We start from the raw sequence: 22680 nt of genomic DNA on the forward strand, positions 1-22680 counted from the left end.
TTTGGTGTTCTCAATGTAGATAAAACCTGATGCACACAAACCAATTGCATGCTGGTGCATTTTTTAGGCGAAATGTGTGTTATTGACAATAACAATATGTTTTGTAATTTCTTTTGGTAACAATTTCTATAAAGCCCGTTAAATAATTACACTGTAATGCATTAAATATTTCATAAGTTTAATTAACATTTAATAATAATAATAAATGTTTTTTGAGGAGCAGATCAGAATCTTGTAATGATTTCTGAAGGATCATGTGACTGGAGTAATGATGCAAAAAAATTCAGCTTTGAAATCACAGGAATAAATTACATTTTAAAATATATTCAAATAGAAAACAGTCATTTTAAATAGTAAACATATTTACAAATTCTACTGTTTTTGCTGTACTTTGAATCAAAAAAATGCAGGCTTGGTGAGCAGAAGAGACTTCTTTAAAAAAAATAAAAACAAATATCATACTGTTCAAAAACTTTTGACTGGTGGTATACACCTATGAGCAATCATTGTATAGTTTTTAAAAATTATAATAATTATTATCAATTTTTTATACAATACATGCAGCTACTATACAGTGCATTAAGGAATTATTAATATTTTTAGTGTTGTAAATAGCTGCATTAAATATGCCGTATATATAATGCTTTGAATTTATAAACATAAACTAGACTTGCATTAGCTTTTATCTGCAACCATCCAAGGTATTATTCAAACGCCATCTTTTTTATCAATCAGATCCATATTACTGTTTCATGTGTGCTTGTTTTGATGGAAAGAGCTCGTGGGTTTGATGCTGCCGCTATTAATTGGTACTGATCCAAAGACTGATTGGAATATTGACAGATGGCCCGCTGAGAGCCGCCTGTAATGGCTCATATGCATAGCCTGAGGTAAAGTGCCATGTATCAGCGCAGAGAATACACACGGCCCACGGCTACTGATGCCCTCCATTTTTCCTAAAGTGACAGGCTTGTGTCGGGAGGGTGGAAGATTACGGTTTTGTGTGGAAGTGGCGTGCGTGGTATTAAAGGTGGATAGAAAGAGAAAGCGAGAGATGGACTGCTCGTCCTCCGTCTGTCTGTCAGCGAGCAGTTAAAGGTTACTGTAATCTGAGCCGTGTAACACTCGAGTGGACCTGAGAAAGCTCCCGCAGTTAATAGCACGGGACGATGGCTTAACCCGCCACCACATCTGAGGAGACCAGAGCATTGCTGTGCCAAACCATCTCACATACATACAGTGTGTCTGTTTGATTTGTGAAATTAGAAGACCTCCTTGTTTGGCTGACAAATATTACTCGGCCGCCCTGAGCTCAGATAGTATCAGAAGTGGAAACTTTCCAGAAGCCTTTTCCCAAAAGCGTTAGTTTGGTTGAAGCAAGCTGTCTTCATTCAAACTGTTGGCTTTGATTACAAGTCATTAATTTATAGGATCAAAACTGGGAACATCTTTTGTTATATCATATCAAATTAAATATTAACTATTTAGCCCCGAATCCACCCTTTGGCAAAAATGACTTGTTACATCATATTAAAAAATAAAATAAGATAAACTCTCATAATTAAAAATTGTTATTTATTGTTAATATTAATTAAAAATATTAATAATAAATAATTTTCTTATTGATTTACACTATGTTTGTGTGTGTATTGTATGTCGTATATATTTAAATAAAAAATAAAAAAAATTTACATATATATAATATTTATATAGTTTATATATAAATATTTATATATATTTATAATAGTAAATATTTATATCATCTAAAATAAAATGTTACAATTTTTTACACATTAAAAAAATACACTATATGTGCATGTATATGAAGTGTATATATATTAATATATTCCATATGTTATCTATCTGTCTATCTATATCTATCTATCTATCTTTAAAAATGAATATCATTTATTTCATTTATAAAATAAAAAATATATATACCAAGTATGTGTGTATATGAAGTATACATACTAATATATTTGTATAATATATATAAAATTCTATATATATATATATATATATATATATATATATATATATATATATATCCCTTATTTAATGTCAAATCATTTATTTAATTTAATTTTATTTTATTATTTAATTTATCAAATAAATATTCATTGATTTTACATTTAAAATGTAAAAATAAATTCATACACTATATGTGTGTATATGAAGTATACATATTAATTTATTTGTATAATATATAAAATAAAGTTATAAAATTGTTATTTATGTAAATAAATATATTACATATAAATATATGTTATATTTGTAATAAATATAAATATTTACATTTTTATAATATTTTCAAATATTATAAATATTATATATAATATGCCCCAAGTGGAAACTTTCCAGAAGTCTTTTCCTGAAAGCGTTGCTTCGGATGAAGTAAGCCGTCTTTATTCATATTCTTGGCAGTATGCTTTTATTATAAGGCAGATAGTCATTAATTTACAGAATCAACGCTGGGAACATCTTTTGTGATCTCATATTAAATTTTAGCCCTGAATCCACCCCTTGGCAAAAATTACTCACATCGTTAAAAAATATTTAATTAGGCTGCAGTTTATCCGCGGCTCACGGGGGAGATGGGATTTGCATGAGGCAGGTCGCCTCTCGTGCGGGTGAGGGAGATTGGATGTGAGTGGAGATCACGGGGTCACCGGCTCAGCCAAGGACTCCCATTTTCCAAGGTCAGACAGGTAGAGAGGTGCTCCCCTGGGTCTCTGCTCACACAAGACAGCTCCGATTGGCCCTTAATTATGTCCTTCCTTTAAGCCACTGCCGGCTTTTGTTTTTCCAGGGATATCTCTCCTCTCTCTTGTCCACTACAACAATGGTGGCGCTTTTCGAGGAGCCCTATTATTATTTTATAGGCTCGGTAATCAGATGATTTACCGGGAACCCTAATGGATGAGAGCGCGTGAAAAGCAGAGGTTAATCATAGTCTTGTCAATCATGGTTTATAGTGAAGTCTGTGCTTGTGGTCCAGCGATACGCCTTTTTCATGGCTGATGCTGATATTTAGAAAGCGAGGTGGCCTGTGGTCCATGTAATGAATAGTATGAGAAATGATAAGAGAGATGCAGAATTCGTTGAAATTCACATGTTGAAGCTTTATATAGCGTAACGCCTATTTTTTCACAATCAGTATATTTTACAATAATTTTTTAAATGTAGCTTTACATAACTTATTATGTTTTTACATTACACATATTACACATATTCACAACACAATACATTTTACAGCTTTAAATACATATTTTATACATTTATAAAAAAATTTTTTTATTTAATAGTATATAAATATATATAATTATTTATATACATAGATATATTTATGTATATTTATTTTCATACAACTTTCAACTATACATCATTCAACTTTTAGCAATCATTGTGTAGTTATTTTTAAAAATGATCATTTATTATAGAAATTGCCGTAATATGTATATGTGTGTGTGTGTCTGTGTGTGGTGTATATTAAGCAATAAAAGAGTAATAGTTTTAGTAAAATACTAGTAAAAATAAAAAAAGTTAAGTTAAAAGTTTAATATATAATTTTGACTTATATATATATATATGAAAAATATTACATAAAAATATATATGATAATAATATATATGCAGTATATAGCACAAAAAAAGAGTATTAGGTAGTTTTAGTAAAATACTAGTAAAAAAACTACATGTATATTTACTGTAAATAAATTGTATATATATATATATATATATATATATATACATTATTTGCATTATATATATTTAAATATTAAAAAGAAACTATATATATATAAAGCACAAGAGTAATATGTAGTATATTATTTACATTAAATAATGTATATAATATGCATATATAAAATATTTTAAAAAAGAAAAATATGTATACACACACATATAAACAATTTTTTTTTTACAAAAAATAATAAATATATATTATTTATATTATATTATATTATATTATATTATTTTAAATATTTGAAAAAAATATATATAAATAAAATATATAATAAGCAAAAGAGTAATTTGTAGTTTTAGTATAATTAATTATACTTTCAACTATATAACAACATTCAACTTAACAATCATTGTATATATATATATTAATAATTTATAGTATTAATGATTTATTAAAAATTACTGTGTGTATGTGTAAAGCAAAAACGACTAATATGTAGTTTTAGTAAAATACTAGTAAAAATATAAAAAAATATTATTTATAGATATATATATATATATATATATATATAAGCAAAAAGAGAATAATATTTCTTTTTAGTAAAAAAAATAGTAAAAGAAAAAAACAAAATTAAATACATAAAATTTGCTATTAAAAAGCTATATAATTATAAAAAATATAATCTTTTTTTTAACAAATTTTTCACTGGTACTTTACATACACTACATATTACTCTTTCTTGTTTTGTTTTTTTTTATTATTCCCATTATTATTTTTTTATTTTATCGTAAAAAGTTCTAAGAATAAGTTTCTCACATGAGAAACTGGTAATATTTTCTAACAAAACTTTTCTTCTAGTTCAGTGCTTCTCTTTTTCGTCTCTGTTGTACAAACGAACAGGTTTTTTTTGGTTCTAGCTCTTGGCTATCCGTACGGCAGGGTTTGCATAATTTAATTGGGACTGTTAGTTCCCAGCTGGAACAAAAACAGAAGGACCAATGATTTGAACCCCACGCGCTCTATCTCAGGGTCCAGACAAGCTCTTGCCGAATTGCTTTATGATTCACAAGCGTTATCAATTGATGGGAATATAACATGAATCATTTATTAAAAGAGTAATTACATGCTATGAAACGTATAATGTTCCATTTAGCACATTTGCGTTAAATGCGTTAATTAATTCTGAACCCTCCAGCCAACATCAGTTTATTTGATTAATACTTTTTTTAAAGTCACTGACATTTTAAGGAACTGAAAGGAATTTCTCCCTCCCCTCAAATGCATTTAATGCGTTTTTCTGTCCCTGAGGATTTTAATGTTTGTGTCTTTTTTCATGTTTAGGGTTTTAATAAGTGCCACTGCTTGTATTGCACAGAAAAACAGCTAAATTATGATTAAATACACACAAGCAGTTTTTTCTTAACACATTTGTACACTATTTTTTATTTGTTTTACCTTTCATGATCATCATATTTTACAATAAATATAGTTTTTAGTTTTTTTTAATGTTTTTTTTAATTTTAGACACCTTTCCCATACTTGACACAAATTATTTTCAGTAATTTGCACTAAAAATTAGCTTCGAAAAATCTGTGGCAGTGTGCGCGTACAAGTGTTTTAAAAATCAGAAGCAATTTACGAGCAACTTGAGAGCCAAAGCTGAAAAGTTAGGGGTCATTTCAAGCATCCGATCTTTGCTACCTCACATCAGCACCTGCAACAGCCGTTTTATCTTCGCCGTGACTCATGATTGTGGATTTGCATGCATGGACGGGGCCAAAATGTTCCTGGACTCCAAACAGGTTAACTGGCAGGGAGCGTGAGGTGAGAGCCGTGGCGGCGCGTGTTTGATGCCAGCGAGTAATTGTGTCATAATGTGAGAGACGAGAGCTGGCAGCTTCCTATTGCCGTTTGGAGGGGTTCAGTGACACTTGACATGCCTCTTCAGCTTCACAGAGCAGGGCAAGAGAGAGCGCTGGAGTAAATAGAGGGAGCTAATGCTTGCTTTTATGCAGAGACACAGGAATGAGAGAGGGGGCGGGTCTCGGGCATAAGGGGGCGGGGTGAATGGGAGGGGTCAGTGCGTCCAGAGCAGCTTGATCATTAAACTGAGAAGATCTGAATTTTTTAAAAAAGGGGCAAAATGTGCAGTGGAGCCAGATGAACCTCATTTATAGGCATGATTCTGTCTTACATGAACTTTAAGACCTCATACTTATTACTTTCTTATAAAACAGTTTAAGAAACCATCACAAACTTGATTTTTCTTTAGTATAGTGATTAACTTAATATGGAATTTTGAAAGAAAACTGTTTATAAAATAAAATGTTAAATGCAAAAATCTATTTTGAATTTTTTAATTAAATATATTAACTTAAGCTAAAATATAGTTATATTTATTTGGAATTTAAAAAAAAAAAAAAGCATTATCTTACAACTGGAGTAAAGGAGTTATTTATTTATTCTGAATTTTGAAGTGAAAATATTGTTTATAATAAAATATTAAATTATTAACAAAGAAAAATGTGGATATTTCTATTTATTTAGGATTTTGAAATTAAAATATTGTATAAAATAAAAAACATATATATAATGTAAAATGTAGTTATTTGTATTCATTTGTAATTTTGAAATGAAGTTATTGTATAAAATAAAATATTAAATTAAGAACTTCAAAAAATATAGTTATTTCTGTTTATTTGGGATTTTGAAATTAAAATATTGTATAAAACAAAAAAATTATATTAATAATGTAAAATGTAGTTATATATTACTTAACTGAAAATATTGTATAAAATAAAATGTATTTATTTATTTAGAAATTAAGTAAAATGTAGTTTTATATATAGAGAGAGAGAAATTTATGAGATAAAATATAATATTTGTTAATGTATAACTAAAGAAATATATAGTTATTTATGTTTTTTGCTATTTTAAAATAAAAAATATTTATTTAACTTAAAAATAAATTTAAATATGGTTACATTTATTTGGGATTTTGAAATAAAAAATGTATAAAATAAAATAATATATTTTATAATTGAAAACAAAGTAAAATGTAGTTATTTATATTTATTTAGAATTTTGAAATAAACATTTTTATGAAATAAAATGATTTCATATATATATTATTAACTTAAAAAAGATAATATAAGAAAATATAGTTATTTCTATATTTGGAATTTTTAAATTTTTAAAATAAAGTATAGTGTAAAATGTAGTTATATAGAATTTTGAAATGAAAATATTGTTTATAATATTTATTAAGCAATATAGAAATGTAGTTATTTATATAGAATTTTGAAATGAAAATATTGTTTATAATATTTATTAAGCAATGTATGATTACACTACTTAAATTAAAATACAGTTATTTGCTTTTTTGTTTTTTTTTTATTTTTAATTAAATTTTTTGATTATCAGTTTTGAATTAAAAATATTTTATTAACTTAAAACTAAAGTGAAATATATAGTTATTTCTATATTTGGAATTTTTAAATTAAAATATTGTATAAAATATTACATTTATTAAATTAAAAATAGCGTAAAAAGTAGTTATTTATATTCTCTTGGAATTTTGAAATGAAAATATTGTTTATAACATTTATTAATTTCTAATAAAAGTATTACATTAATTAAATTAAAATACAGTTATTGTTTTTTTTTTTAATTACATTTTTGAATTATCAGTTTTGAATTAAAAATATTTTATTAACTTAAAAATAAAGTGAAATATGTTTATATTTAATTGGGATTTTTAAATAAATATTGTATAAAATAAAATATTACGCTAATTAAGTTGAAAATAAAGTAAAATTTAGTTCTTTATATTTATTTGGAATTTTCAAATAAATATTTTTAATAAAATTAAATATGTTATTAACTTAAAAAATTAAATATAGTTATTTATATTAATTTGGAATTTTGAAATAAACATTTTATAAATTGATTAACTTAAAAATAAATAAAATTATAGTTATTTATATTTATTGGAAAGTCGAAGAAAATAATATTATTCTGTATTATTAACTTAAAAACAAAAGTCCATTGCTTTATTTGTAGTATGCATGTATATTAGCAGAGATTAAAAATGGAAAAAGTGCCCAATAAAACAGAACTGTTCCTTAACAAAACATTTTAGCTGGAGTCAATGGACCTGTGGCTCCGCCCTCTTGAAAGAGGAAGTTTAGCACAAGACGCATAAAGAAACCGCCCATCATGTGATGAAATTTGACAGCTGGGTATTATAGCTTTGATAGAGCAGAACCGTTAATAGGCGATAGCTGACATTTGTGAAACCTTGCTAATTAAGGGCTTCCTTCTTAAACTCAAGCATAACGTCAGGCTTTTTTCCTTTCTTCTCCATTTCCTCTCTCTCTCTCTTCATGTTTGTAAAATCAGGTGATTTCATTAATGCGTGCCAGTCAGTCTTAATAAGCCAGAGGAACGAGAGGGGGGGGCTCTTATTGAGTGACCTTCTACAAAATAAGCATGTTGCTGGTGGGCTCCGTCCGTGGCCCCACTCCAGCGAGCCGGGCCTCATTTACAATGCAAAACCTCCTTCTGTAATCCAAGTGTCCTTTCTGCAATCACAGAGCATAATCTGCTGGTCTCTTGTTACAGACAACACTTTACCGCACCGGCCGCCACACGATGAATATCAGAGCCGATATTATTTTCTAAGTGCATTGTTCGCGTCGCAGAGATTAAGGCAAGACGAGTGCTTTGTGCAGCCACTTGTGCTGAAAAGTGGCCTCATTCTAATACTGTTAAAATAGTCGGCGGGGCCGTGTGCGTGAATTATAATGGATACAAAAGGTTTGTTCGCTCCGCCATGTAAAAGAGAGATAGCTTTACATTTTATCTTTGTATGGAAATAGATTTTTTTAAGCATTTATTATAGAGTGTTCACTTGCTGGGAGGCTGTCATCTGTTTTTTGTTTACTTTGCTATCAATATGAAAATCTAAATTGATACTATTTATCTAAAATTATTTACTAGCTAATGTTTGATCATTTTGTGGTTATTGACATACTGCTGGTGCCAATAATCACAAAAAACATTGGCTAATAAATTACTTTTTCCAAACATTTAATATAGTAGAAAATAAATGTGCAATTTTTGTGTTTTTACCATCATTTAATTCAATATATTATTTATATATATATATATATATTTTTTTCTGTACTTTTAACAAACAAGAACACTAAAAATATTAGATTTTTTTTCACTATAGAGAAAGAGAAAAAATTCTAATATATATTTTAATATTGTAGAAAACAAATGTGCATTTTTTGTGTTTTTACCATCATTTAATTCAATATATTAATTTTTAAAAAATATTTTCTGTACCTTTAACAAAAAAGAACACTAAAAATATTAGATTTTTTTTACTACAGAGAACGAGAAAAAAAATCTAATATATACATTTTAATATTGTAGAAAATAAGTGTGCAATTTTTTGTGTTTTTACCATCATTTAATTCAATATATTAATTTTTTAAATATCTTTTTGTATTTTTAACAAAAAAGAACACTAAAAATATTAGATTTTTTTCCATATAGAAAGAGAAAAAAAATATTTTAATATTGTAGAAAATAAATGTGCATTTTTAAATATGTATATATATATATATATATATATATATGTATGTATTTACCATCATTAAATTCAATGTAATTAATATATTTAATATATGTATTTTTAACAAAGAATAAAAAAAATTCAGATTTTTACTATATGAATAGAAAGTGAGATAAAAATTATAATATATATTTTTAATATTGTAGAAAATAAATGTGCAATTTTTTTTACCATCATTTAACTAAATATAACCATTTTATTTATTATTTTAATTATAGAAATTAAATGTGATTTTTGTTTTGTGTATTCACCATCATCATCATATATTATATATTTTTTGTTTATTTTCAACAAAAAGAACACTAAAAATGTTTTTTACTATAGAGAGAGTAAAAATTCTAATATATATTGTAGAAAATTAATGTGCATTTTTGTGTATTTACCATGATTTCGTTTAGTGTATTTTCATATATTTCCTATATTTATTTTTAACAAGAAATACTAATAATATTAGATTTTTTACTATATAAATGTGTAAATTGAGAGAGTTTTTGCCATCATAGAAAAAAAAATGTATTTGTGTGTGTGTGTATTTACCATCATTAAAAATTTATCTATGTATTTATTTATTTTACTATAGCGGGATTGAGAGATTTGAGAGATAAAATTCTAGTATATTTCTTATTGTAGAAAAATTGTGTTTTTGCCATCATTTAATTTAATACATTAATTTTTCTAATTGTGGACAATAAATGAATTTTTTGTGGGTGTGTATTTACCATCATTTAATTCAGTGCATTCAATATATTTTACATATTTCAAATATTGGATTTGTTTTACTGTAGAGGTTTTTAAATATTATTATAAATGTGCATTTTTTGTTGTTTATCATCATTAAATATATGAGCTGATCTGTAGTGCTGCTGGACTCTTCTTTTTCGAGTGAATGGCTTGTTTCTTCTTTTTGTTGGGATTGGACTGCAGTTGTCTGTAAGCCGGTTGAAAACCTCAACCCCATCTCTTTAGTTCTTCAAAAAGAATCCTCAATTCTTTGGTCTACTGGATATAGGCGGAATGTCAGTCTTCCAGAGAAAGATCCAGAAAGTCTTACTTGGATTGTGCCTGCAGCTTTTTGATGCCCAGGGACAAAAATAAAGGAGAAAAAAAAAAAAAATCAGATGTGCTGTTGGGTTTCTAGTGTGAGAGGCCAAACAGTAAGAAAGAGACAAAGAGAGCTGGAGAAACACACAGACAGTTGGTGGTCCTGTTGCACAGTTGTTTTGGTTTATGTTTCCAAGGATTTTCTCTGATTTCTGCCGTTTGTTTTACAGTAAGAGTCCAGTAAAATGTTCTGTTTAAACTGTGGAGGTACACATCAATTCTTTCAATATGGATTCCTGTCAATATTCCACTTTTGGATACACAGGCTATAATTTGAATAGTTATTGACTTATATATTTATAATATGCAAGTTTAATACAGATTTAAAAATCATGCATTTTAATCATGATTTACAAAAGATGTCATTTATTGTAACAATAGTTCATAATAATATAACAAAAAAATCTTGTCAGGCATATGTAGGTCTAGAATCATTAGATGACATTAAAAGACTTTAATATGGAAGCCCGTTTCAATCACTGAATAAAAAAAAAAATAAATAAATAGGCTATTGCAACTTTTTATCTCATAAGTCTTTTTCTCAGAATTGCAGGTTTATATTTAGCAATTCTTTTTGTATATATATTTAGCAATAGACTTTTTCCTCGCAATTCTGACTTTTATCTTGCAATTACAAGTTTATATCACGTAATTCTGACTTTTTTCTTGCAATTCAAATTTTTTTCTTGCAATTCTGATTTTTTTTCTCACAGTTGCAAGGTTATATCTCGCAATTCTGACTTTTACTTGCAATTCCGACTTTTTTCTTGTAATTAGAATTTTTTTCTCACAATTGCGAGTATATGTCTTGCAATTCAGATTTTTTCCTGCAGTTCTGACTTTTTTCTTGCAACTGTCTTTTATCTTGCAATTACAAGTTTATATCTTGCAATTCTGACTTTTACTCGCAATTCTGACTTTTATCTTGCAATTGCAAGTTTATATCACGCAATTCTGACTTTTACTCGCAATTCGGACTTTTATCTTGCAATTGCAAGTTTATATCACGCAATTCTGACTTTTACTCGCAATTCGGACTTTTATCTTGCAATTACGATTTTATATCTCACAATTCTAATTTTCTTGCAAATCTGACTTTTAATCGCAATTGCGAGGTAAATCTTGCAATTCTGTTGTTTTCTCACAATTACAAGGATATATCTCGCAATTCTGACTTTTGCAATTCCGACTTTTTTCTCGTGATTTGAATTTTTTCTCACAACTGCCATTCTGACTTTTTCTTGCAATTCTGACTTTTTTCTCACAATCGTGAGGTTATATCTCGCAGTTCTGACTTTTACTTGCAATTCCGACTTTTTTCTCACAATTGCGAGTTTATATCTTTACCAGTCTTTGTCACTCTCTGCTAAGTTTTACCAGTTTGTCTGCAAGACATATTTACAGTAATAACTTAATATATAATAAAATGTAGTATGATAAAGTACAGGTTAGAAACAGTGTGTTGTTTAATTTTTAACTATATTTGTCACAGTGAATGATGGTGGAGTTTTGTAGGTTTAATTTGATGCAGACATTTATTTATTTATTTATTTATTTTTTTTATGTACACTTGGCAACTCAAATCTGAATTTGTGATTAAAACATTTCCTCTAATACGTTTCCGGAGACAAGTGTAGGCCTATGTTTTCTTACCTGTTGATAACTGTACACCTCCAAAACTAGCCATTTTGTTTATGCATCATCTTCAGACCATCAGACAGCAAAACGCTGCTTTAGTAACATCCTCTAGCAGGAATATCCTGATTCTGACTTGAACAACTACAGCATTATTCTGTTTTACAGTGTAGCATTGTGCTGAAATAACCCAAGCCAGTGTCTCTGTCAGCGACCCGTCTCTTTATTCATTGTTTCTGCTTGGAATAATAATTTGTGAAGCACTAAATTGCTTTGAGGGATAGGACATTAAAGGGATTATTCTCATGTAATCCGCGGGTCCCTGTAGACGTGGACCTGATCGCAGAACAGCGCAGACCAGCGTTACTCAAATCATAACAATAGCATGTTTAAGTCGCACCACAGCCACAGCTACTTTAACCGCCTGTTGTTGTTGTTTTTTTCTTGTCATCTCCAGTTAGCAACAGTAAATCCGTTTTCCCCCCCGCTTAGTAAATGAGCGTGTTTAAAGGTTAGACAAGCACACGCTAATTATTTGATTATTTGGACGAGCTCTCTCTCCCCTAAAGAGCAGAAAGTTGTCTCGGCGAGCCGGGAAGAGGCAGAGGAAACCTCTGGAGGGAGGATTGAAGACAAAATAAAAAGAGCACAAGTGCTTTTAGCTGTGCTACAGTTACAGAAAAGCACATTAGGCTCACTATGAAAGATAGCTGGGTAATACTTCATACTAACCTTCATGAATAAGACATTAAAAGACTTTATATAATGCTAAACAGCAGATCATATATGAATTAAAGTTTCATGACATTTTTAGCAGTGTGAGTGTATATGAAATAATAATTGGTTGAGGAATATATCATGCGATTAGTTGAATATTTCACTTGCAGTGCCAAGGTCATGGGTTTGATTCCCAGGGAACACACATACTGAAAACAGCACTGTTTCGTGTTGTTTTTTTACTGATGCATCTCTCTGGCTCTTGTTTGTGTTGTTGCAGGTAGAGCTGACGGGCAGCAGCGTGTTCGATTACGTTCATCCGGGCGATCATGTGGAGATGGCCGAGCAGCTGGGTATGAAGCTTCCGCCGGGCAGAGGGCTGCTGTCTCAGGGCGGCGGGGCCGAGGACGGGGCCAGCTCTGCCTCCTCTTCCTCTCACTCTGAGACACCTGAGCCAGGTAAGATCATGTGACTATGAGCGGCCTTGTTGGTCAGGTTAGAACACGAGGGCTTAAAGTTTAGACATCATGCAACTGGCAACCTTGGGTTTGTGCAATAATTTTGTAAACTAGTTTGGGTTTTCTTTTTTGAATTTTTTGAATGATTTATTTTTTATTAGTGGTCAACCGATATTGTTTTTTTTTTTAACGAAGTCGATAACGATATGTTAGAGAGCAGGGTGGATGATGACTGATATAATGGAAATATATACGGATATATACATACAGATACGACCAAACAGTAAAAACTTATTGGCCAATTGCAACACTTGATAAATGCCAAATATTGGCAGATATGTCGGCCATGACAATATATTGGTAGGCCACTATTTTTTTATTGTTTAACAGTATTTAATTATTTTATTATTTTAAAATTTTATTTAATATTGACCCTTTAGAATTAACTTCATTCTAATTCATTCATTGGTGAACAATTCAACTGCACATCAGAGACCTTGAAAACATATTTATATTAGCCTAGATTAGTTTAGTTTTTTTGTTGTTGTTGTTGTTGTTGCTGTTGTTGTTGTTGTTTGTTTTTTTACTATTTAAAAAAATAATTATTTATTATCTTTTTTTAATATTATTTAATTATTTTAATTTATTTTATTTTGGCTATTTTATTTTATTTTATTTTATTTTATTTTATTTTATTTTTAAATACTTGATTCTAATTCACTCATTGGTTAATAATTTGACCACACATCAGAGACCACACATTTATATTATATAATTTAATTTTTTACTATTTAAAAAAAATATATTGTTATTTATCATCTTTTTTTAATATTATTTAATTATTTTAATATTTTGTTTTGGCCATTTTATTTTATTTTATTTTATTTTGAATACTTGATTCTAATTCACTCATTGGTTAATAATTTGACCGCACATCAGAGACCACACATTTATATTATTTTAGTTTGATTTTTCACTATTAAAAAAAATTGTTATTTATTATATTTTTTTAATATTATTTAATTATTTTAATATTTTGTTTTGGCCATTTTACTTTATTTTATTTTATTTTTGAATACTTGATTCTAATTCACTCTTTGGTTAATAATTTGACTGCACATCAGAGATCACACATTTATATTATTTTAGTTACATTTTTTACTATTTAAAAAAAATAATTATTTATTATCTTTTTTAAATATTTAAAAAAAAATTTGGCCATTTTATTTTATTTTATTTTATTTTATTTTATTTTATTTATTTTGAATACTTGATTCCGCACATCAGCGAACACACATTTATATTATTTTAGTTAAATTTTTTACTATTTTAAAAATATTATTATTTATTATCTCTTGTTTAATAGTGTTTATTTTAATATTTTATTTTGACCTTATTTTATTTTATTTTTGAATACTTCATTCTAATTTCCTCATTGGTGAACAATTTTACCGCACATCAGAGACCTTGAACACACATTTATATTATTTTTGTTTCGTTTTTTACTATTTGAAAAATATTATTATGTTTTGTTTAATATTGTTTCATTATTTTAATATATTATTTTGGCCTTTTTAGATTTAGTTTTATTATATTTTTTTATTTTATTTTATTTTTGAATATCTGAGTCTAATTCTAATATATATATATATATATATATATATATATATATATATAGCACATATATATATAGATGTGCTAAAAAAAGAATTAAAATAATATATAAAATAATATATTATATTATTTTAATTCATTTTTTTAGCATATATATATATATATATATATATATATATATATGTGCTAAAAAAACTAATGAAAAAAGATACATATATATAAGACTTCTACTTAATTGTCTGGATTGTGTGATTTGGTCAGTTACTTTTACATTATTGTAAATCATAGCTTTTTTAAAAAGTACACTATTGTTTTGAGTAATGCTTCCATCCAATGATCTTAACGCCTCCGATTCAGGCTGTATTATTTGTTTTGTGTGTTCTTTATTTAGTTATTTATTTCTTTGCTTGTCTGTTTATTTATTTATACCCAAAGCCATGTTGCTTTCTGAGGTTTGTGTTATAGATACGCTGCACCAAGATGTCAATACGATGCTGAAACACTGTGAGTGGACCTGAGGTTGCCAAACACGTCCGTGTGTGTGTCGCTGGCATGTGTGACATGATATGCCTGATGAGTGTCTTCCGCTCGGCCCCGAACCCTCGAGGGGCGGCCCGTGTGGCGGCAGCACTGTAACACAGGCTTACCCTAGTCCCGAATTTAATTAGACGAATTGTATAGCAGGGATGAAAAGAGGTGACATTCCTCATTGGAATTCCTTTCAGGGCTCTTATAGACTTTGCCTTCCAAATGTTCCCATTTTCATTGTGTTGTACTGATGATAATTTAAGTATTAGGGGAAAATCCATTTATAAATTAAACAAAATGACTTGATATCCATCAGTCCCCGAGTTCATCAAGCTGTTCAAACATGAGGGAGATTGGCTGGTCGGCCCGGGTCTTCCGAGAGCTTCAGTAATTAGATCTGCCAAGGATTTATTCTTTGCTGATTGGAGCTTTAAATTAATTGAAGTTCCACATTTGTGGTTTTGTCCTTTTCGTGGCGTTTTCTTTTTCTTTTTTTCCTAGCCAGGCAGAAATTTCACACTGGCAGACTAGAAGAGTGTGTGTGTGTGTGTGTGAGTGTTAATTTCTCGGTGAGAGAGAGTGAGGGTCTTTAATGGTTAGAGGGCTGGTCTACACTGAGATTTATTTGTGTATACACAGAATCATTAAAGATGTGCTTTACAATTAGAAAAAGGGCACCACGGTCTTCTAACACCAGAGCTTAATTTATAAGTTATGAGGAATGAAGACACATACTGTACAAGAAGTTTAAAAGTGTGTTTTAAACCAAGTTGGGAAGCATGATGTCATATCTAGATAAAATTATATTTAAAATCATTAAATAGATGACGCCATCTACGTTGTAAGCTTGCTGAAATAGATTTATTTTGTTTTACTTATTTATTTTTTGTGCATTGTATGGAGCCCCTAAAGGGACATTGTAGTGTTTGAAGAAAAAAAATGCAAATAAATGTATTTTAATGTTTTTTGCGTTTACTCATAAAACTTTTGTTATCTTGCAAAACTATTGCATTTCCCCAAAAAACTTTGCGTTCGCTCTCAAAAAAAAAAAAAAAAAAAAAAAACTGTATTTTTGTGCTTTCACAAGTGAACGTGAAGCTGTTCACAATAGTTTTACCAAAGAACGCAAATGTTTTGCTAGTGAACACAATGTTTCTCGAAGGAACGCAAATGTTTTCTGAGCAAACACAAAGTTTCTTGAGAAAACAATACTTTTGCTAGAGAATGCAAAGTAGTGAGAGAACACAACAGTTGCAATAGTAGCAAAAGAATGCAATAAGTTTGCGAGAGAATTCAATCATTTTGCCAGAGAACGCAAATTTTTATTAGCAAATGCAATGATTCTTTGGGGAATGCAATACTTTTGTGAGTGATTGCAAATGTTTTGGGTGAACACGAAGATTCTCAGGTGCACACAATACTTTTGCGGCAAGTTTTGCAGCAGGATGCATGAAGTTTCTTGGGGGAACGCAATACTTTTGCAAGAGAATGGAAATATTTTGCGAGCAAATGCAAAGCTTCTTGGGGGAATACATTAGTTTTGCGAGAAAATGCAATAGTTTTGCAAGAGAATGCAATCGTTTGGCAAGGAAATGCAATCATTTTGCCAGAAAGTGTAATAGTTTTGCAAAAGAGCATGCAATAGTTTTGTGAGAGAATGCATTAGTTTTGAGCAAGAATGCAAGTTTTGCAAGAAAATGCAATAATTTTGTGAGAAAATGCAATAGTTTTGCGAGAGAATGCAATAGTTTTGAGAAGGAATGCAAGTTTTGCAAGAAAATGCAATAATTTTGTGAGAAAATTTTTGCAGAAAATGCAATAATTTTGTGAGAAAATGCAATAGTTTTGCGAGAGAATGCAATAGTTTTGAGAAAGAATGCAAGTTTTGCAAGAAAATGCAATAATTTTGTGAGAAAATGCAATAGTTTTGCGAGAGAATGCAATAATTTTGCAAAATGCAATAGTTTTGCAAGAAAATGCAATAATTTTGTGAGAAAATGCAATAGTTTTGCGAGGGAATGCAAATTTTGTGAAAGAATGCAATAGTTTTGTGAGAGAATGCAATCGTTTGGCAAGGAAATGCAATCATTTTGCCAGAAAGTATAATAGTTTTGCAAAAGAATGCAATAGTTTTGTGAAAGAGAATGCAATAGTTTTGCGAGAGAATGCAATCGGTTTGCGAGAAAATGCAATAGTTTTGAGAGAAAATGCAATCGTTTTGTGAGAGAATGCAAATTTTGTAAAAGAATGCAATAGTTTTGTGAGAGAATGCAATCGTTTTGCAAAAAAATGCAATATTTTTGCAAGAGAATGAAATCGTTTTGCAAGAAAATGCAATGGTTTTGAGAGTGAATGCATTTTTTGTGAAAGAATGCAATAGTTTTGCAAGAAGACGCAATAGTTTTGCTAGAGATTGCAACCGTGCAGTGGTTTTGAGAGGGAATGCAATCGTTTTGTGAGAAAATGCAATATTTTGCAAGAGAATGAAATCGTTTTGCAAGAAAATGCAATGGTTTTGAGAGGGAATGCAATTTTTGTGAAAGAATGCAATAGTTTTGCAAGAAGACACAATAGTTTTGCTAGAGAATGCAGTCGTGCAGTGGTTTTGAGAGGGAATGAAATCGTTTTGTGAGAAAATGCAATAGTTTTGCAAAAAAGAATGCAATATTTTTGCGAAAAAATACATAAGTGTTTTGAGAGAATGCAAATGTGTTGTGAGAGAACACACATTTTGCAGGAGAATGCAAAATTTATTGGGGGAATGCAATACAAAACTGAATTTTTCCTATCACCATGTCCCCTTAGGGACTCCATACCTTTAAAAATTTGCTTGTAGTGTAACATTAGTTTACTAGCGAAGATGATTCTCTTTGACAAGAATTACAGAAACGGTCAAAAATGTCTCCAAAACTTGGCTGGACGATTCACCTCTGCTGGTAGATATTGCAACTACATCATCTAGAAACAAAATGTTTTTTTTTTTTTACATTTTTGTAATATTTCATTATATTATTGTAAATGGTTAACCAGTCATAATTCTTTCTGCTGCCTGACTTTTATATTTCCCTGTCTGCTGTCTTTGGCGTCACATCTGCGCGCCAGCCGCGCTACTGTCATTAAGATGAATGGGAATGCTAATAGTTATCTTTCTCCAGGTATTATAGTCCTCCTTGGGACACGAAATCTCCCTCTCGTGCTCTATTTTTCTCTCTCTGAATGAACGGCAGGCTGAGCTGTGTTTAAGGTGGAGTCGAGCGTTTCACCTCCTGTCACCTCCCTCACGTGTGTATGTGTGTGTGTCCTGCCTCTACACTCGTTTGTTCCTCCTCTTTGTGCCTATGATGTCACTTTTTTCATCTGCTCAACCTGCAGAGTAAATTGTGTTATCAACAGCCTATTTTAAATATCTGGCAGTGCGGAGGGGAGAGCATGTTTTCCCCTCATCACCGGCTCCATCTCTCTCTCTCTTTCTCTCAAGGGCATGACACGCCGGCAATAAAGCGGTAAAGACGGCGGTATTTTTCTTGAAGATCGTAATCCTGCTGTTTGTCAACAAGAGGCTTTTGATGAGCGTGAAAAGCAGCCCCCCGTTTGTGCATTAATAAAAGAAAACGATTCAAGCTTCATTTGCAATGAGATGAATTTGGAAACAGACGTGTGAGCCTGTGACATCTGTCCAATCGGCTCTGGCACAGAGAGCACGTTGTGCACCGCACTGCTTTTAGTTACAGTTCCTTTAACCTGTTCATTCATTTTAAAGAAACAAATCATTCAGAATTAGATGTTCATCTAATGGCTAATAAATGGAGAAATCATTTAAATTGGAGGTGTGATTCTTCACTTCATTTCAGACAGTGTTTATGTTTGAATTTTTGATTCCTTTTGATTATTAGTTTTTGTAATAATTTGTAGTACAAAAAGTGTTGGCTAAAGATGCATGTTTTTCGTCAACACTGGAGCCATTAATAGCACTTTCTCCTTTATCTCTATTCCATTTTCTTCTATTTATTGAAAAAAATGCATATTTGCTGGGACTTGTCACAGCCCTTACATATTGTTATCCTTTTGTTGGTTTAATTGCTTATGTTATCCTCATTTGTAAGTAGCTTTGGATAATAGTGTCTGTTAAATGATTAAATATAAAAATAAATCTAAATGTTGAGGAAGCTACTATAAAAAGTTTACCAAGATACAAGATGTGCATAATTTCAAGTAGTTAAACTACAGTTTATTAGCTTCATATCAAACTACTAACAAAATGTATCTATACTAAAGCTATTTCATTGGACAATATCTTATATAATTTTATAAAAAGATCAGTATTTTTCTGTCACAAAAATGGATCTCAGTCAAACCTGGACTTACTAATTAACTTTAATAAATTGTTTCTACAAAAAACAAAGCAAAGGGAATTTTGTGATGATTGATTGATTGATTTACTGAATCATTTGAATCAGTGATTCTGTTCTGTTAAGCTAATTCATTGAAATGATTCATTTGAATCAGCTCATTACTGTAAATTGCTTAAATTATTGTGAAAGCAGTTTATAATGTCACTATATTTAGTTAGTTACTCTTCAACTCTATCAGTGGTTATAATTATATACAATAATAATGCAATATTTCGTAAAAGACTGTGCTTTACTGTGATTTTACCTCAGTTATGTAATGTTTTGGCAGAAAGTTTACATTAAAATTATATATAGCTATATGAATATAAAATAAATAATAAACTGTGTGGTCACAGATGTGTATATATTGGCTACATTTCATATTTGAATGCAGAATATTAGATTTTAAATCTGGGTATATCCATATTATTATTGGGTTTTAACTTTTGTATCAATTTATATCCACATTTGTGACTCTGGACCACAAAACCAGTCATAAAGTCATTTTTTAAAATTGAGATTTATACAATAAACAATAAGGTTTCCATTGATGTATGGTTTGTTAGGATAGAACAATATTTGGCCAAAATACAACTTTGAAAATCTGGAATCTAAGGTGCAAAAAATCTAAATATTGAGAAAATCACCTTTAAAGTTGTCTAAATGAAGTTCTTAGCAATGCATATTAATAATCAAAAATTAAGTTTTGATATATTTACAATAAGAAATTTAAAATAACTTCATGAAACATTATCTTAATATCCCAATGATTTTTGGCATAAAAGAAAAATCTGTTTTTGACCCATACAATGTATTTTTGGCTATTGCTACAAATATACCCGTGCTACTTAAGGGTCACATTTAGGTAATTTAATTTATAATTAAATTAATTTGAAATACATTTTTTGCCATTGAAATAATGAAAAAGATATTTTGGTTTCACCTCAATTATAACAGACACGTGAGGACCAGTATAGTATGCCGACATGCATTCGAGAAACAAGAGATGTGGCATTAAACATTGATAAAAAGAACAAGATACTATAAATAAAGGGAAAAAAAACATCTGAATTAACCTTTGGCAGTGCTGCATGTGAGAATGATGGACTGAGAACATTGTGTGAAGAGCGTTGGGTCCCAGCGCAGGGCCGAGCGGCCGTCTCAGGGCGTCCAGAGCAGCAGTCGCCCATGGGCAGGGTGATCCGGACTCTCCCGCAGGGTCAGACCTTTGATTTGTGTGGATTCTCCTCTAGCCTTTAACAGGTGTCTGCTGCTGCGGGTGACATTTGAAATGCAAATAGAGCTCTTTTCCACAAGGCCTCTGAATCTACCCCTGTCAGACCAGAGGAAAACCTCCAACACAACACACATACGCATTCACATGCATACACACACTCTACTGTACACAAACACACATGCACATAGTCACACTGAAACGCCGTCTTGTTTTATGACATTAGCAGGAAGAGACTGGAGTGAGATGTCAGATCATGTGATAATCTGTTTCACTTTTTGTCACTCCTTTTTGCACATTTTTATATTTTTACTAGTGTTCATTTTGGACATTTACGCCTTCAGCTTTCATTTGAATGAATGTTCATTGACATTTAAAATGTGTACTATATAAAATGTCTTTAGTGAGAATGGCAAAAAGTGCAAGTTTTCATTTTCTAACCTGCTGTATATTACAAGTGTTTTGAGTTGAAAACATTAAAATAGAGTACCATTGTAAGTAGTTTCCCAGACACTTAATGCCACATAATCTGAAAAGCATTGAAATTTTATTTTAAATGTTTTATTTATGTACAAAATATTTTTAAAAATGAAAAAAAAAAAAAAATGCTACAAACAACCTAGTAACATGATGATACCATATTTTTTTGTGAAAAAGTAGTTTGTAAGTACTATGCTACATGAATATAGTAATCATGTTAACCATGGTAAATATTAAATAATATTTTGTTTAATCACATGTTAAATGTCAATCTTCCACCTTTAATTAAATGAGTGAATAAAAATTAAACTATTAAACAATAATTGGCAGGGATTGTCAATACAATCAAACTTTAATTTTATATTTTTATTTTATATATAAAATTTTGTTTATACGTTTTCTGTAGTTTTTTTAAAGTCTAGTTATTATTAATATAATATTATTATTAATATAAAGTTATTATTAGTGTGTGTGTGTGTGTGTGTGTGTGTGTATATATATATTTTTTTTTTTTTTTTTTTTTTTATATATATATAGTTTTTTTGGTTTATTTCCAAAACATATTTTGCCAATTATATTGTATATCCTGCAGTAACTGTATCTTGTAGTAACTGTACTATTACTATTATTCATACAATTTTTCTGCTAAGAAGTCTCTTCTGCTCATCAAGCCTGCATTTATTTGATCCAAAATACAGCAAAAGCAGTAATATTATGAAATATTTTTACTATTTAATATAACTGCTTTCTATTTGACTATTTTTAAAAATTTAATTTATTCCTGTGATCAAATCTACATTTTCAGTGCATCATTACTCCAGTCTTCAGTGTCACATGATTGATTAGAAATCATTCCAATATGCTGATTTGCTGTTCAAGAAACTCATTATTATTATTATTTTTATTATTATCAATATTTAAAACAGTTAAGTAATTTTTTTTCAGAATTATTTGATGAACAGAAATATTAATATCTGAAGCATTTATCTGAAATAAAAAGCTTTTGTAACATTTTATAACTTTTGTAACATTTGTAACTTTTATTTAGCAAGGATGCTTATTTATATATTATATATAATATTAGAAAATTATACATATATATATATCATTTTTGTTTCTTTTTTTGTAGTAATATCCTGTAGCTTTCATTTTTTTGTAGTCGTGTAACACCGTCACTGTAATGATTATTTTTCA

The 22680-nt window shown here is 29.4% G+C and overlaps 1 protein-coding gene across 4 annotated transcripts in view; it reads left to right on the top strand.

Moving 5' to 3' along the window:
* The window catches only part of LOC127179401 (neuronal PAS domain-containing protein 3), a 390014-nt gene that overhangs the window by 313968 nt on the left and 53366 nt on the right, over positions 1-22680 (top strand). For all 4 annotated transcript variants that reach the window (XM_051132788.1, XM_051132789.1, XM_051132790.1 and 1 more), the window contains one exon: positions 13062-13239. In XM_051132788.1, the coding sequence (XP_050988745.1) occupies positions 13062-13239 (178 nt within the window). The remainder of the gene's footprint in view (positions 1-13061; positions 13240-22680) is intronic.

The sequence above is a fragment of the Labeo rohita genome, chromosome 17 (assembly GCF_022985175.1).
Source record: "Labeo rohita strain BAU-BD-2019 chromosome 17, IGBB_LRoh.1.0, whole genome shotgun sequence".
Classification (NCBI taxonomy): Eukaryota; Metazoa; Chordata; class Actinopteri; order Cypriniformes; family Cyprinidae; genus Labeo; species Labeo rohita.